At 42.2% G+C, this 17,129-nt stretch overlaps 1 protein-coding gene across 3 annotated transcripts in view; it reads right to left on the minus strand.

The window, feature by feature from the left end:
* Positions 1-4,666: 4,666 nt before the first annotated feature.
* mbd1a (methyl-CpG binding domain protein 1a) overlaps positions 4,667-17,129 on the minus strand; it is a 31,844-nt gene continuing 19,381 nt past the window's right edge. For all 3 annotated transcript variants that reach the window (XM_072681395.1, XM_072681394.1, XM_072681396.1), the window contains exons 11-17: positions 16,003-16,068; positions 15,612-15,782; positions 13,595-13,894; positions 12,144-12,224; positions 11,793-11,864; positions 11,402-11,665; positions 4,667-10,684 (exon numbers count right to left, since the gene is read on the minus strand). In XM_072681395.1, the coding sequence (XP_072537496.1) occupies positions 10,223-10,684; positions 11,402-11,665; positions 11,793-11,864; positions 12,144-12,224; positions 13,595-13,894; positions 15,612-15,782; positions 16,003-16,068 (1,416 nt within the window). In that variant the 3' untranslated portion in view covers positions 4,667-10,222. The remainder of the gene's footprint in view (positions 10,685-11,401; positions 11,666-11,792; positions 11,865-12,143; positions 12,225-13,594; positions 13,895-15,611; positions 15,783-16,002; positions 16,069-17,129) is intronic.

A 17,129-nucleotide genomic window follows, 5' to 3' on the forward strand; every position in this document is an offset into this window, starting at 1 on the left:
TGATGTAAAATAATGCAAAAGCGACCTTTGTCCTAAAAAAAAAAACAAAATAAATAAAATAAAATAAAATAAAAGCCGACAGGACGAGCGCAGCCTGCAGCGCGTGCGCACGCAGCGACCATGTGGCGCATGCAAACAGAAGCACGGACTCGAGGGCGTTTCCAAAACGCATGCAGGCATGAGTGAGAGCGCGAGAGCGAGAGAGCGCGATCCGTGTGACCCTGTATTGATTGTCGTTCAGCAATGCATTTTGCACGGTGCTTTATGGTGTATAACGCACGTGCAAAAACAAGAGATGATAGAGCGTCGATAGAGCACAATAGTTTAGCACGTGCTACTCGAGGGAAAGCTTTTGATGGTGCCAGGGATGGGGTTTGTTTTGGGGAGGACATGCGCGATGAAATGCACGGTGGTTTGTTGTGAATGCAGCACTTGCAAAGAGATAGACACGGACACACGAACGGAATGCAGTAGTAGGCTAGCACGCGCTTCTAGTGCAAAGTAGGTGGTCTTCCATGACACATAGCTTTAATGCTCTGCTGTGAGCTGCCCTGATGCCACTGGGTAAATAGCACGCGCTAACATGTACGGAATGCATGCATGAATCGGTGAATGCGTGCTCGCGCAGCGTCCAGCGTCTTCGTGCAACCCCAGGTCTATGTATGCTTACCACTGAACTCATTCACCATCTCGGTGCACGCGCTATTTGCACTGTGCATTTGAGCATGGCAGTGCATCCCCCAACAACCCCCATCACTGGTGCCATCAAATGCGTGCAGCAAGGAGAACTGGGGTTGCATCATAAATACACTATGACAAAAGTATTGGGACACCTGTTTTTTTTGTAAAAAAGGATATTTTTAAAAAGTGGGTTCATGTGTATCTGAACCAGAGAGTCCTATTCTATTGGCAGTACTTGTGCATTTGCACATATGTGTCAGCAGTGGGTGCAACGTAAAGTGGCCTAATGCATTCATTAGAAGGGGTGTCCACAAATATTTGGACATGTAGTATATATGCATATTCTGTGTGTGTGTGTGTGTCTATAGACATAGACACTTAATTATATATGAGGTTGCATCGATTGCCTGTGGCATTAAGCTAGCTAGGGGCCATTCCAAAGGGCTAACCCAACCAGTTATCAAGCTATGCTAGGCTAGGCTATGCTACTGTCAACCATCTCAGTAATGTAAACCAGTCAATTGATCTCATCATTTTTCCCCATCAATTTCTATAAAAAGCAGCATCTTTAATTTTAAGCCAAATGAACAGGGTGGTATACAGGCTTGTAAAACCACATCTAAGCATTTTCACCCCAAACGGCCACATAATTACTATTTAAACATCAAACAACAACTTAAACACTCATCAAATACATTTAATGACACCTTTAATTAAACCTTGCATGTGTAAGAACATCAAACGCAGCAGGGGATCACATCAGGACCACCTCTGCCCTTATTATTCCCGTATTAATACTGTCTGCTGCTGAACCACCAGCCCATTCATTCATGTGTATTGTTATTGTACTGTATCTCCAAAATGGCATATTTAATAGCAAGGGATTTTGGAGCATTTCTATTGGTCCGTTCATCATGACATTAGTATATCATGTAAAGAACAACTGCAAGATTTACACTGTGTTAAAAAAAAAAGTGAGAAACAGAGATACAAGGTCTTTGCAGGACAGCGATGATGTCTTTATACACATTGAATAAAGCACCCTGCCTGACCCCACCCCCCCACCACCACCACCGCCACCGCTGCCACAAAACAGCCCTCCAACAACCCCCATCAAAAGCATGCAGCAAGGAGAACTGGGGTTGCATCATAAGTACACCATGGACAAAAGTATTGGGACACTTGTTTTTTTCTGTGATCAAGGATATAAAAAAAAAGTGGGTTCATGTTTATCTGAACCAGAGAGTCCTATTCACATGCCAGGGCAGCATAGATGGGGATTTAGTGCGTCACATGTATTTCTGCGGGCCTCTATGCCCTCAATTTTAACCTTTACCTCCCTGCCCCCACCTTTACAAACACACACAGGGCGGGAACTGTGGAAAGCCATGTTAGCTGTTAATCCACATGTTTTCATGCAGGAAATGAAGTCTACACTTTTCAATGGACACTCACCACTGGCACCACGATTTAGACTAAGACTAGGCTTAATCCGTGTCCGAGAAATCCGGCCCTAAAGGACTATTGTTCTGTTCTGAAAAGCTGGGGGTTGTCCTGAGCCACATCAGGTCGAACTATCTCTCATGTCATGGCTGTAGAGATGGAGTAGCCCCTCGCTACAACCGCCTACAGCGGGTTAAACCAGCAGCCGTAATCCCCACAGATTAAAGGCCTGCAGGATGAATTGCAGCGCGCCCATTCAAAAATAGCCCAGCGCTCACTGGGGAGGCTTCTCATGGAGCTCCAGTCATCCCAGTGGCCTTGTTTTGAGCCTGAGGACCGAGGAGTGATACATCAGTGATAAATCATCTTCACACTAATAAAGCTTTTAAAATCCAGGGTTATTATTATCATTATTAATATTATTATTATTTCAGCCTAAAGCTCTGATGGCTTCACAGCTTCTGTCTCTAACAGAGTAGAAACCCTGTTTACAACAGTTTTTAAATTGCTGTTATTTTATAAAGGCTTGCGGTAATAAAAAACACATTTTAGATTATAATTATGATGTTTTTATCATTTTAGAGATTTGATTTTGTTATTTTCAGGCCTTCTCGCCCCCAAACCGCTTTTAATGCACAGTGAGCACACCGGGTATTACAGTAAATCTCTCAAATCAGAGATTAGAATAGTCCGTGCTGTGCTCATTTGGAATGAAGAATAGACTGCTAAAGCCTACCAGAGCAGTGTGTGTGTGTGTGTGTGTGTGTGTGCCTTGGCTGGCACTCCTGCTCATCATTCTTACCTAAAGTTTCTCAGCTCAGCTTCTTGAACAGGATGTAGCACCCTCTTGTGGACAGTTAGAAAACTGCTGGAAAGCTGGAAAACATTTGCATTGCTTTTGTAAAACAATACAGGAAAAAAGTGGGGCAGTATTTATATATGTATATATATATATGTGTGTGTGTGTTTGTGTGTAGCATATCCCTTTGTAGCACATATATGTATAATAATAATATTTATTGTTGCTCAAATTCATCAACAATAAATATTATTATACATATATGTGCTACAAAGGGATAAATAATCTTAAACTAAGAGCAAAGTATGCGTTGCTGGAACAGTTGTTTTGATGGTAAATTAGTGCAAAAAAGTAAATACCTTATTGGTCCCAGGTGGGAAAGTGCAGTTTTAGGTCTGTGCTGTTTCAAACTTTCCAACCTAAATTGCTAAAAATGTCTAAATATGATTAGTAAAAAAATGCTGACACCTTAATTTTGGAGCAAATTATTTTATAAATATTTTATTTATATGACATTTGTAGTATGCTTTAATTAATAACTCCACAATAATAAAAATTAAAACATACTACAAATGTCATGTAAATAAAAATAAATCTGAACAATGAATTATTTGGAAATGCTTCGGTGGTGATCTGGAGTTCTCCTGTAGTTTTTGGCTGTCCTCAGGCCTTGTCCACATGTGTTCAGATATTTTTCAAACCGTAGCCTTTACTCTGTTACTCTGTGTTTTGCCCCCCCGGTCCACACTAACACAGAGCTGGATGTGACTGAAAGGGTCTCCAGGCTGAAGAGTTTGGAGAACTTGAAGGCGTGTTTTCAGCGTTTTTGTGCGCACAGGCTTAACGCAGCTTTACATTAAAAAACAGTGAGACCACAGTGTTCAGCGCTCGCTTGTAGACGACTAACGAGCGCCCTGCGGGAACATTTGGGAAGTTTACTTTGAGTTATGAAGACATGCAGAAGCACTTTTTGTTTCTTAACTGCTCTGAAATATGAATTTAAACACCAGTTAAAAGCTGTTTTGTGAAGCTGAGCCAGCTTCACTTGTTTCTGCATTGTGGCCTTTTTTATGATGTGCAGTTCCTCAACCAGTAAACGCTGCTATTTCAAGCACATTAGATCTTATTTGGGATCTTATATAAAAAAGTACAGCCAATTAAAAGTGGAACACTATAAATATCAGAATTTATATCCATCTATCCAGTATTTAAGTCAGAGTTGGTATCAGTATCAGTACTCGGTATCAGCACTTGAAAATCTAGTATCGGTATCTGAAGGGGAAAAGTGGTATTGGTGCATCCCTAATTATGATGTTCCGGACCTCTAACTGGACCTTGTTGAACTGAAACCCCTGGAGTTTACCTGGAGTGGTAGGTGTGGCGCAACAGATAACACCACTATCTGCCAGTGAGCTATTACACCCTGTGGGAGATTGTGGGAGGGTTCAATTCCCAGTCTGGGTGACTGTGCTGCGCTACACTATCTAACACTACATTGACCCACATCTGTAATACAAGTGACCTTGTAAGTCACTCTGGATAAGAGCATCAGCTAAATGCCATAAATATAAATGTACCTTTCAAACCTTCTTCACACATCTCCATTACAAACACCTGGTACCCCTTTATTTATATGAGTGTAGGTTGCGCCCCACTCGTCCTCTTTCAAAAAAAAAAAAAAGGCAAATGCAAACTTCTTTGTAAAAAACAAAAGTATTTAATACATTTCTGTAGAAATCGCTTCACACCATGTTCTAAAAACTGACTTTGGCAGTGGTAGTAGAGCAGGACCGCAAACACAGACATCCATACAGCAGGCTACAGTACATTCAGAAATGAGAGATGTTTTCAATCACAACATTTAGGCCTTAAAACTGTTTTAAATGAACCTCTGAACAAAATATCTTACAGTCTTTTTTTGTTTGTGTTATATTTCCACTAACAGCAACTTTAAATCAAATAAAGAGTCTCTAAAATAAGAGAAAGGTGACTGGCTTGATCAGACGTTGTCTTTAATACAGTATAAATAAATAAAACCTTTGGATAAAATGTGAGAGTGACAAAAGTGTGATAAGAGTTAAGAGCTTTTCTTGCAGACTACACTGTCGCTGTCATGCAAAAACCTTATATCTCATATATAGGGGAAAAAACCTTCTTTACTTTCAATGGAAGTCGATGTTAAAAAAAATCCCAACTGTATTCCAGGTGATCTGGGAGCATTTCTATTGGTCCGTTCATCACGGAATTGTGACACAATGTAAAGAACGACTGATTATGAACAATCAGATTATGTCAAAACTTGAAGATGGAGATACAAGGTTTTTGTTTGACAGTGATGAAATGTATATTTCAATTTCAACTTCATTGGACACATAAAGAAGACCCATGAGAACAGTAAAGGACAGTAAATGAATACAGAAGGACCAACCGTCCCAAAGTGAAGCAGTTTAGGCTGGGTATACATAAAATGACCGTAGCTTCCATATAAGTCAGCAGCAGCAGTGAAATGCCTCCGTCTGCAGTTCGGCCGTGAGCGAATGGAAGCCTGTAGTGATGTCCTGACGTGGCCGAGACGTGGTTCGGTTGTGTGGAGTCAGAAATCTGTCTTTTTCTCAAGTGCTTAGCCCAACTGTACTACCTCACAGCAGCGGGCAGAAATCAGCAACACTCAGCTCTCACAGGGCACACACACACACACACACACCGCACAGCCCAGACTCTCCCTGCCTAAACACAATCTGCTACGTCTGAAGAGAGTTCAAGCGATACTTCAGCTTTTCTCCTCCACCTAATCTCCACCTGCTGCTTCTGTAGCTGCGCTGAGCTGTTGATTACCATGGACACTACACTTCACTGTATTTGGTAAAGCAACAAAACCAACCATTGACTTGCAGCACACTTACAGTAGAAATCAGCGAGCAGGTGCAGTAGTGGTGGCGGTATGACTGGGCCCAGCGGGCGCAGGCCCATCCTCCCAGCCTCCCACCCACCCACCCATATCACTGACTGCTCATTTCGAGTGGTCCAATGAGGAACAGACTAGAAAAGTGTGTAGAAAACGCAGCTTCCCTTCCAGACAGGTGCTTGGCTTTTGCTACATCACGAGGTTTATTTTGGCTAGGTGGTTGCTGTGGTATCCCAGATGGTTGGTAAGGTGTTTCTAAATGGGTGTTATAGAGTTGCTTAGTGTTAAGACTCAGCTAGATAGTTGCTATGGTATCCCAGGTGATTGATAATGTGTTTTAGATGATTGCTACAACAGTTGCTATGGAATTTCCAGTGGGTCCTAAGGTGACGCTAATTGGGTGCTATGGCGCTGCTACTGCATTTCATGTGGCGGCTAAGGTGACAGCTTACGTGGTCTAGGTGGTTGCTGTAGTATCCCAGGTGGTTGCTATAGTGTTTCTAAATGGGTGTTATGGAGTTGCTTAGTGTTAGGGTTCAGCTAGGTGGTTGCTATGGTATCCCAGGTGGTTGCTATAGTGTTTGTAAATGGGTGTTATGGAGTTGCTTAGTATTAGGGTTCAGCTAGATGGTTGCTATGGTATCCCAGGTGGTTGCTATAGTGTTTCTAAATTGGTGTTATGGAGTTGCTTAGTATTAGGGTTCAGCTAGATGGTTGCTATGGTATCCCAGGTGGTTGCTATAGTGTTTGTAAATGGGTGTTATGGAGTTGCTTAGTGTTAGGGTTCAGCTAGGTGGTTGCTATGGTATCCCAGGTGGTTGCTATAGTGTTTCTAAATGGGTGTTATGGAGTTGCTTAGTATTAGGGTTCAGCTAGATGGTTGCTATGGTATCCCAGGTGGTTGCTATAGTGTTTGTAAATGGGTGTTATGGAGTTGCTTAGTGTTAGGGTTCAGCTAGGTGGTTGCTATGGTATCCCAGGTGGTTGCTATAGTGTTTCTAAATGGGTGTTATGGAGTTGCTTAGTATTAGGGTTCAGCTAGATGGTTGCTATGGTATCCCAGGTGACTGATAATGTGTTTTAGATGATTGCCATGACAGTTCTATGGAATTTCAAGTGTGCCCTAAGGTGTCGCTAAGCAAGATATGCAAGAATAGAATAGGAATATCTGGAGCAGATGAACATGAACCTAATGGCACCATGCTGCCTAATGCCAGGCGTGGACGGGGGGGGGTTATTAAAGCCCCCCAGCACGGAGCTGTAGAGCAGTGGAGGAACTGTGTTCTCAGGAATGATGGCTGGTGCTCCATCCAAAACTTTTGGGATGAGTTGGGGAGTTAGGGATGATGAGGTGGGGTGGTGATCACCATCCAAAATCCTGACCTCACTAACACACTCTTGTCGCTGAATGCAATCAAATCCTCACAGCAATGCTCCTCAAAAATCTAGTAGAAAGCCTTCCTCCCTGGACAGTAGAGACAGTTACTCCAACAACGGCAGGATCAACTCTATTTAAAACCCTTGATTTTGGAAGAAACAATGAATGAACGCGCAGGCGTCCCAATACCTTTGTCCATATAGTATATATGTAGTACATATATAGTATATATATATTTACTGCCTAAAAACAGCTTACTGACCCATCTTCAGCAGGACATTTGGAAAACGTAGGAAAGTCATAGGCTCGGATGACCGCACCCCTGTTTGCTGGAGGGAAACAGAGTTGGACTGAGCACTAAGACACAGATGAGCAGGATAGCTTATAGTAGATTAACTAAGAGAACACTGGGAGGCTTCAGTTCACGAATCTCTTCACGTGAAACCATTTCGTACAGCAAAGAGAAGAGGTCAGATCTGATCTCTGTGTAAAGGAAAGGGTCAGATCTGCTTCTTCTGTACTAGTTAACAGTGTCATTCTAATAATGAGAACTTAACTGGTTCAATGTTTTATGTCTAAGTATTGATGCACTGAGCACTACAGTCTACAGCTGATTCAAGCAGAATTCGGTGCAACACAATATTTAATGCTACTCTGTCTGTAAAATCACTGAAGGCGATTAGAATTACTTAAGGTTATGTGGGGAGACCAAACAAAGCTTATTTCACAGCTTTGTGATGTATGGCACCTGACTTAAGGTGACACCTTACCTTACCTAGGGTGAAGGATTACCCTGCTACTGACATATTACCTATATACAGTCATGTAAAAAATGAGGACACTCCATTTTAAAATATATGATCATTTGATCTTCATTTGAACAATATTGAGAGATTTATTACATTTATTACTACTTAAAATGTGCAAAATTAGGTTTGTGTGCAGAACATCAGCTGCAGATGATTGGGACATGGTTAGAGAGGACTCTGGAGGGGCCTGTCTTATTTACACCTCACATTGCCTTTGGTTTGTTCTTAATTGGTGACGTGAGTGATGAAGATCTTTCTGAAGGCCTTCAGAAAAAAGGTTGCGGATGCAGATGAGTCTCAGAAAGGGGTTTAAAAAGATCTCACAATTAGACCCTGCGTACACCTGCTCACCTCATTTGACTAGTATCTGGATTGTATCCTGATCAGATGTTGGCTACATGCGTTTACACCTGGTGGTCAAATGCGTCTCCCGGTAGTCAGACTGAAATCTGATTGCTGTGTGGGACGAAATATGCAAATTCACTCGATATGCAGCAATTTGTACTGGTGTTTCAGTTGTTCTGGGAGGAGCTTTGGTTGTGGAGGGTGTCTTGGAGAGACAGATGTGTCAGATCTGTCTCAGACCACCTTCTGAAGTGGTGGGATAAAAAGCGTCTTGGGTGCGTTAGTTTACACTTGCATTTTAATGTACCTTGGCCTGATCCAGATATACTCCTGATCCTCAATACGCATGAAGTGACCCGGACTAACAGGGTCTTAGAAATCAGCCTTTCCACTGTCTGCATAATAATTTACAAGTGAAACAACTGGCAACATGGCCAAATCTGATCATCCTAGCAAGTTCAGCCCAAGAGCAAAGACCACATGCGTCAAGAAGTCTCCAGAGCAACCTAGAAGTAGCTCTTGCTATATTTTACATTTACATTTAAGGCATTTAGCAGACGCTCTTATCCAGAGCGACTTACAAAAGTGCTTTGCTATTTACTTATTAAAAACCTCAGCTAGTTTAAATAGGCTAAAATTAAAAGATGCCTCTAAGTTAAGACACTACTAAACACAAGTCAATAGGGTGAACACTCTGCTATTCGCCCAAGTATTCTCTGAAGAGGTGGGTCTTCAGTCTGCTTGCTATTTCTTGCTATATTTTACATATATATATGTTTCCATATATATGTATATATGTATAACCTCCATCTCTCAAAATTGTTCAAATGAAGATCAAATGTCCATGTGTGTAAATATGGTAAAAATAACATTATCATGGGGTGTCCTTTTTTTTTTTTTACATGATTGCATAAAGATGAAATTCTGCCTTTTCCATTTATCTTCCGTTTCTGAGATTAATCAGTACAGTAGCTGCAGATATTAGGAGAACTCAAAACATTCTCAAATTTAATAGATATCTGTTCACAAATCAAATCTTGAAGATCTGCTATTTTGAAATCCACATTAAACATGATCTGGTATGCAGCTATCAATTAAAGCAACACCAACCTACTTTATGCACCAGTGAAGCCTAAAACTGAACGTTGGTCCAGGGGACCACTGAGAGGTAGTTAACGTCAACCACTTCCCTTTACTCTCTCCAAATTTCTCAGAACAAACGAGAGAGAACAAAAGAACAGGCAGCTGGTTGGACGGCAGCAGGAATTTACTACTGTTTGCCCTCTCGAAGGCCACAGGACTGGCCTCGATGGAGATTTCTCAGGGCCCGTAAAGACGTGCATTGCTACAGAGAGTGTTCTGCCAACCAGGCAAGCAGAAAGCACCATTATATCAACAGGAGCAGCTCCAGGCCAACTAAAGAAGCAGCACTTCACAAAGTGACAGGTATGAAAGACATGTTGCACCTTTTTTTGTGTTTTAATTATAAATAAAAAAATAAAAATCTCAAATGCCCAGAAAGGTCCTGGAGAAATCGTCAATCGCACCAGGGAACCAGGCCAGCAAGCTCAACTACAACGAGATGAATATCATCTAACCCTCTGGAGCCACCACTGCTGGGGAGAACTTTCAAATCACCACAAAACTTGAAGAAGCTTTGCTACCTGGAGTTTTGGCATAGCTCATACTTTAGGACAACGGTGTAAACCCCAGTGGAGTTTATAACGAGGCTGTGATGTTGGCGAAGGACTGGTACAGCATGCCAGCAGTCCGCTGGGAGCAGGTTCTGGCCATCTGGACCGTCCTTGCTAAAGCACCTCTGGGACGCGCCCGTGTTTAAGCCGTCTTTTCCTGCTCACCCTTTAGGCCTTGGCGGGCGACTGGCACTTCTCACAGCACTCCTCGTCCTGTGGGATGAGCAGCTGGCACAGTGCGGCGCGGGCGCACAGCAGCGGGGTCTGATGCGACCCCTCTTCGAAGCTCTGATATCCCTGACACACGCTCAGCTCCTCCAGGTCCAGCAGCAACGCCACCACCAGGCTGGCTGAGGTGAGGCGTGGCGGGTGGCGCTCGTAGACGGGGTGTGTGAGGAGCAGCGGCTGGTTCTGGACGTTGATCTGGTAGTAGTAGTCCTTCTCAATCTGCAGGACCGTGTCGGCCATTGGCGAGAGTTTGGAGCACTGGAACAGTTGCAGGAGCGGTCCTTTGGCCATCACTCCCACCCAGTGAGCTGGCAGCACAGTGCGGCGCAGGGAGGTCAGCAGCTCCAGCAGGCCATGGTCCTCATCCGGGTCGCTGTCTAACAAGCTGTAGGTCTGTGTGACCTGCAGGAGAGATAGATGCAGGACTCAGAGTTAAGGCAAACAGCAGGGGAGAAGCAGGACAGTCCTGCCATTCTGGAGAACTAGGAGGATTTATGGTAAAAATTCAGGAGGTCAGGATATTTTATCCCCTACAGAAGTGAGGCACTACTGACCAGAATACTTATCTTACTTACAATTACAATTACCATTAACGGTTCCACTATCATTACGATTATACAGTTGGGGAGTGTAATTCACTTTTGCACCACTGCCACAAATAATGCTTTGAACGCCCCCTCATGGACAGCTGTACACGTGCATTTCTGGACAAGCTGAGAGATCTAGAAGAGGCGTCTGAAAGTATAGAAGCATGTGGACTGAGGCGGTGGAGTAATACTACAGGATGTTACACTAATCTGTCTCGGGATACGCAGCAGTTCTGGAGAGCGGTATCTCTGGTGCAGTTCCACCACCAAAGCTCCATAGTGCAGTAGCAGCGTTTCAGCCGGGAGTGGGAAAGACTGAGACGCCGTTCTCCCTGTTGCAGTCAGTAAAGCATCTGCTGCATGATACTGCTTTAACAACTGGTCAAAACTGGACTGGGTTAACTGGGGTACTGATGCATTAAAATGTGACTTGACTGGTTTACACAGTGACCCCTGAGAATTGACCAGGCGATCCCCATTAGTAAGTATGTTCAGTATGTCCACGTTATTTGAATACAGTCACTGAACTCACCACAGGCATGTTTTCTGGAGGCTCAGGTGGGGGCTGTGGTGCTTCGATGACCTGTGGCATGGCTGTTTCTACCCGAATCAGATCCAGCCAGTTTGTATTCATAACCTCACCCAGGTGCGCGTTACTGGTAAGGATGTTCGAGACAGGTACAGGGGTACACAGGCTGATGTCACTGAACTGTAGGGGGCCACTGCTGTTCAGGTTAAGCCCCGAGCCCAGCACCTGAGAACCCTCAGGCAAGCCTGCCACAGTACAGACCCAGTCCTAAAATACACCCATATACCCACACACACACAGACAGACAGAAAGGAGGTCAAAATACCAAAATGGAGAAGAATAAATGATGGGTTGTGTGTAGTATCAGTGTATACACGCATAAAAAAGCGCTCACCTGTGAAGGCTGGCTGGACACCCCCACACCTGGCTGACCGCTGCTGCTCTCCACGATCTCCATCGTGCCATTCTGAACCAGAGGAACAGCAAGAGCACAGATACAACAAAATGGAATAGGGCAAGAAATAGTTCAAGTGAGACACGACCGCCTCCACCATCACTATGTTTGCTGCTGTGAGAAACTTTTGACTCTGAACTGCCCTCTAGTGGATGCATTGCTGAAACAGATGTTGTGCATAAATGGAGTACAAAGGAGTCATAGGATGTCGATGTGAAGGTTCTTTAACACCTTCATTGTTGCCTTCATTGGTAAGAGTGTACTGGACATGGGACATGTGTTTTGTCTAACCTGAGCACTGGGCCTGTAGCTGCTGGGGTAGACCTCCTCGTAAAAAACACTATCGCCATCATCGCCAACCACAAACTGGATCTGAAGAGAAAGTGAGCATGATCAGGCAACCTCTGTTGACCCCTTGACCTATTATAGCTACTGTTGAGAGGTTTTTGGAGAACAATGGCACAATCCCCATTTAAATGGTGCAGCATCCAGAGAGCTGACTGTAAATGAGCTCAATAAGAAGACAACCAGGTTGGTTTGCTGTTAGAACATCTGGGATATTTATTCAGGGCTAATAGCTTTCCAGTCCTACTTCTTTTAATTATACGGGTATTCCTACAGCCGTTATGTTCTGTGGGGGAAGAAGATCTCTTATCAAGTTGCAGAAAATTATGAATGACTGCCATAACATACAGAAATGTAGGGACTGGATAGCTCACGTGTCTCACATGACCTCTTCCTGGACATCGGACATGACCTTTTCCTCTAGCTGCTTCTCTAACAATGCAATGTGAAGTACGTTCTCCTGAGTCCACCATCATTTTAATGCAATTGAAACTCAGGTAACTCAGGTAACGCTGCTTATCTTACTCTGATTGGACTCACGTGATGCTTGTTGTCATGGTAACTTGTACACTAAGTGGTACTCTACACACGCGCATCATTTCGGATCGGATTACAGAATTTCATCAGGTTGTTGAGTAAAGGGTACATATAAACACCTCAGTCTGAATCTATAATCAGAATATATATTTCATCAGATTGGAGAAAATCTTTGCTTGTAACCATAGCCATTGACGTCTACTGATATCTGGTAAAAAATCCTGTATTTTTTAATATGGCAATACATATTGCAGAAAATTAAACTATACCAATTAGTTTTTTTCCAATATCACGCAGCCCTAACGGATACATCAATTATCTTACAGTAAGATTGAGAGAGTGCTGAAAAAAACAATCCCTCTGCCATGAGCTTTGTGGTGTAAAGGTTTTTAAAAAATCTCAAAATAAATCATTAGAAAAACAATCAAACAAATTAGAGCTGGGCAATACGGCAATATTTTATCGTATCGTGATTGATTTTGTTATGGTGATACACAATATGCTTTTGTGAGTACATTGTGAATATCATCAGCGCTTAAAGAGCAATGATTAACTGCACTTTTCATTACAAAGAGTGTAATCAGACTTATTTAATTTAATTTAATAAATTATTTAAGTAAAAAAAAATTACGGTACGCAGTATGGGATAGCATTTTTTTTATTTTACTAAATCACAAAATATTACGATAAATATCGTATATCGTAAAAAAAATATTTAAATATCGTGATATAAAATCTTTCCATATCGTCCAGCTCTAATTTAAATCCCTGCTTAATACAGAAATATTAACCGTGCACTATTATGGCACTATAAATTCTGGATTACATTTTTTGGATGTCTTGCAAATATAATTCATTACCTCCTCCAGACCGTCCTCCTCGACACCTGGGCCCCCCATCTCATCACCCTCATCTTCGTCCTCTTCTTTGAGGCTGTGCCTCCATTTCCTTCTTCTGCTCTGTTGCCCTTTGTTGCCAGGATGCTGCTCTTCACCCTCATTTTTACCATCTTCATTGTCCATAAAGTCGTTGTCCCATGGGCGCCTGAGGTTCCGCTTCTTCCGAGGTCTGCTACGCTTTTGGATTTCCAGCTCATCGCCCTTATCATCTTCCGCCTCGTCCACTAAGCCAATGCGCTGCTTGTATTTAATTCTCCATGTCTGCAGCAGAAAGAACCAGCTGAGTTAGAACTATACCGCATGACCAAATGTTTGTGGACACCCCTTCTAATGAATGCGTTCAGCTACTTTAAGTTGCACCCATTGCTGATGCACAGATGTGCAAATGCACACACACACACAGATTGTTATGCAATGCCAATAGATTAGGACTCTATGGAGCAGATAATCATGAACCCATTGGCACCGTGCCTAATGCCAGGCGTGGGCTAGAGGGGTATAAAGCCCCCCAGCATTGAGCTGTGGAGCAGTGGAAGAACTGTGTTCTCTGGAATGATGGTTGGCGCTCCATCCAGTGCTTTTTGGATGAGCTGAGGATGATGAGGTGGGGTGGTGGTCATCCAACACCCTGACCTCACTAACACTCTTAATGTAATCAAATACAGCAATGCTCCTCCAAAATCTAGTAGAAAGTCTTTTCTCAGAACAGAAGAGACAGTTACTCCAACAAAAGCATTCATTAGAAGGGGTGTCCACAAACATTTGTATATACAGTGGCAAGAAAAAGTATATGAACCCTTTGGAATTTTATGGTTTTCAGCATTAATTTATCATAAAATGTGATCTGATCCTCATTAAAGTCCAGTATATTGACAAATATAATGTGCCTAAAATAATAACACAAAAAATATGATTTCGCAGGTCTTTATTAAACACACTCATTCAATATTCTAAGTGGTAGTGAAAAAAGTAAGTGAACCCTTGGAATTAATAGATGGTTGACCCCCACCCCCTGGCAGCAATAACCTCAACCAGGCGCTTCCTGTAGCTGTGGATCAGACCAGCACATCGTTCAGCCAGAACTTTACCCTATTCTTCCTGGCAGAAGTGCTTTGGCTCAGTCATGTTCCTTGGACGCCTCATGTGTACGGCTGTCTTAAAGTCAGTCTGAACTTGGTCACTCCAAAGGGCAGATTTTGTTTTTCATAAGCCATTCTGTTGTGGACTTGCTCTGGTGTTTTGGGTCATCGTCCTGTTGCATCACCCAACTTCTACGAGTTTCAGCTGACGTACAGACACTCTCACATTATCCTGTAGAATTTTTTGATACACTTGAGAATTTATCTTCCCCTCAATGACTGTAAGCTGGCCAGGCACTGATGCAGCAAAGAAGGTCCAAATCGTGATGTTCCCAACACTACACATTTTTACGGTGTGTTCAATAAAGACCTGAAAGATCATATTTTTTTGTGTTATTATTTTATATATATTTTATATATACATTATATTTATCAAAATGCTTGGCTTGGATGAGGATAAGATCACATTTTATGATAAATTAATTAAGAAAGCCATAAAATTCCAAAGGGTTCACATACATATTCTTTAGTTCTGTACTGCTATCTTGCTGTACAGTCATTACCTAAACCTCTCCACAAGCATTTCAATGCATGAATTTCCTGAGATGACTATAATGGGAATTACTTTTTAAACTTAGATTTAGTAATAATTTAATAGGGAACGGTAAACAGGATTTTATTAAATATTACATGATAAGAAAGTGTTATTGCACATTTGCATTAGAATTAGGAGGTTTAAAATATTTACATTAAAATGAAATGAAATGCTGGAGGTAAAGGAAGTAAATTATGACTGTTCATGTCGCTGCAATTATAAGATGCCCTAGACGAAAATGAATAACTTACATTTTTAAACATGCTCCAACATGAACCCTAACCTGGCATAAAGCAACGGTTACCTTTAGACGGGAGTGGAATTTGCACTGACGAAGACGGCATTTCTGTCTTTTCTTGTTATGGCCGCCAAATTTGGGCTTGTCCATGCAAAAATCACATTTGCCGCAGTCCTGGTTCCGCAGGCAGGCCTTACACTGGCCACACATACGCCGATTACGCTTCCTCGGCCCGAACTGTTCATAAAGAGGAACAGAGTGAGGAAACATTCAGTCTCTCAATACCTTCTCTACCTCTCAGAAACTCGCTGTTATTGAAGCCTTTCATTTTACTCTTAATTTTTAAATCTGACTTATTAGACTTATCAGAAAAGCAGTGGCTAAAGTTTCATGAAAATATTTCATATTACGTCCAATTAAATGTTTTTACTATTAAGCTGCAAAAAAGCCTAGTCACCTCTGCATCATCATCATCATCATCATCGCCACCATCAGCCACATAGTCATCCTCCTCACTGTCCGGCTGCTCCAAAACAAGAAGATAAAAACATAACACAATTTGAATGAAAATTCTGTGTGGCATAAACGTATTCCTCTCAGCCTTTACTCTGAATGGCACAGTTATAAGCACACATGCCATCAATGGATGCTTGAGAGTATATATATATATATATATATATATATATATATATATATATATATATAATAATTATTATTATTATTTATTTAGATATATTTATGTCAATAAACACACACACTCAAAGAGCAAACAAACAAAAGAATAAATAAATAAAACAGCAGTTCAAGATAAGCTGCTGCCATTACATTTATATTTAGCGCTCTTCCCCAGAGCGACTTACAAAAGTGCTTCACTGTTTACTCAAGAAAAACCTCAGCTAGTTTAAATAGACTAATAATTCAAAGATTCTCTAATCTTAGACTCTACTAAACACAAACCAATATGGAGACCATAATACTCTTCTCTTCGCCTGAGTACTCTCAGAAGAGGAGGGTCTTCAGTCTGGGTTTGAAGACAGTGAGCGTTGGACTGTTCGGACACCCAGGGGAAGTTCGTTCCACCACTTCGGTGCAGGACAGAAAAAAGTCTGGACGCTTGTCTTTCGTGGATCTTAGGAGTGGCGGGTCGAGCCGAGCCGTACTTGAAGCTCGAAGGGCTCTTGGTGCGGAGTTCCACCAAGCGATTGGCCGCTGACCGAAATCGGCCAGTTTTCAATGTGATCGGCCATAAACAATTCTCAGATCAGTCTCATATAACCAATTCTTTGCTGGTCACTTTTAGACTTGCGCACTGGGTCACATGAACTCTCGTTTTATTGGCTGCCTTGTTAAAAAATGATGCATCATGGGCAGTTTTTCAGCTGCATTTGAGCACGTTTAAAAAGGTTGGAGTGGAAACTCTGGTCAGTGTATTTGGGTGAATTATGGGTGTATTTAGAAAAGGGCAGTAGACCCAGCCATTGATTACAACACGACCAGATAACGCTTTACACTACCATGCACACTTTCACATTAATGTTTGTTACTTGCTTTAGATAAAATATGTAGGACGTCTTTTTCAAGCTT

This window comes from Salminus brasiliensis, chromosome 6 (genome assembly GCF_030463535.1).
Source record: "Salminus brasiliensis chromosome 6, fSalBra1.hap2, whole genome shotgun sequence".
Classification (NCBI taxonomy): Eukaryota; Metazoa; Chordata; class Actinopteri; order Characiformes; family Bryconidae; genus Salminus; species Salminus brasiliensis.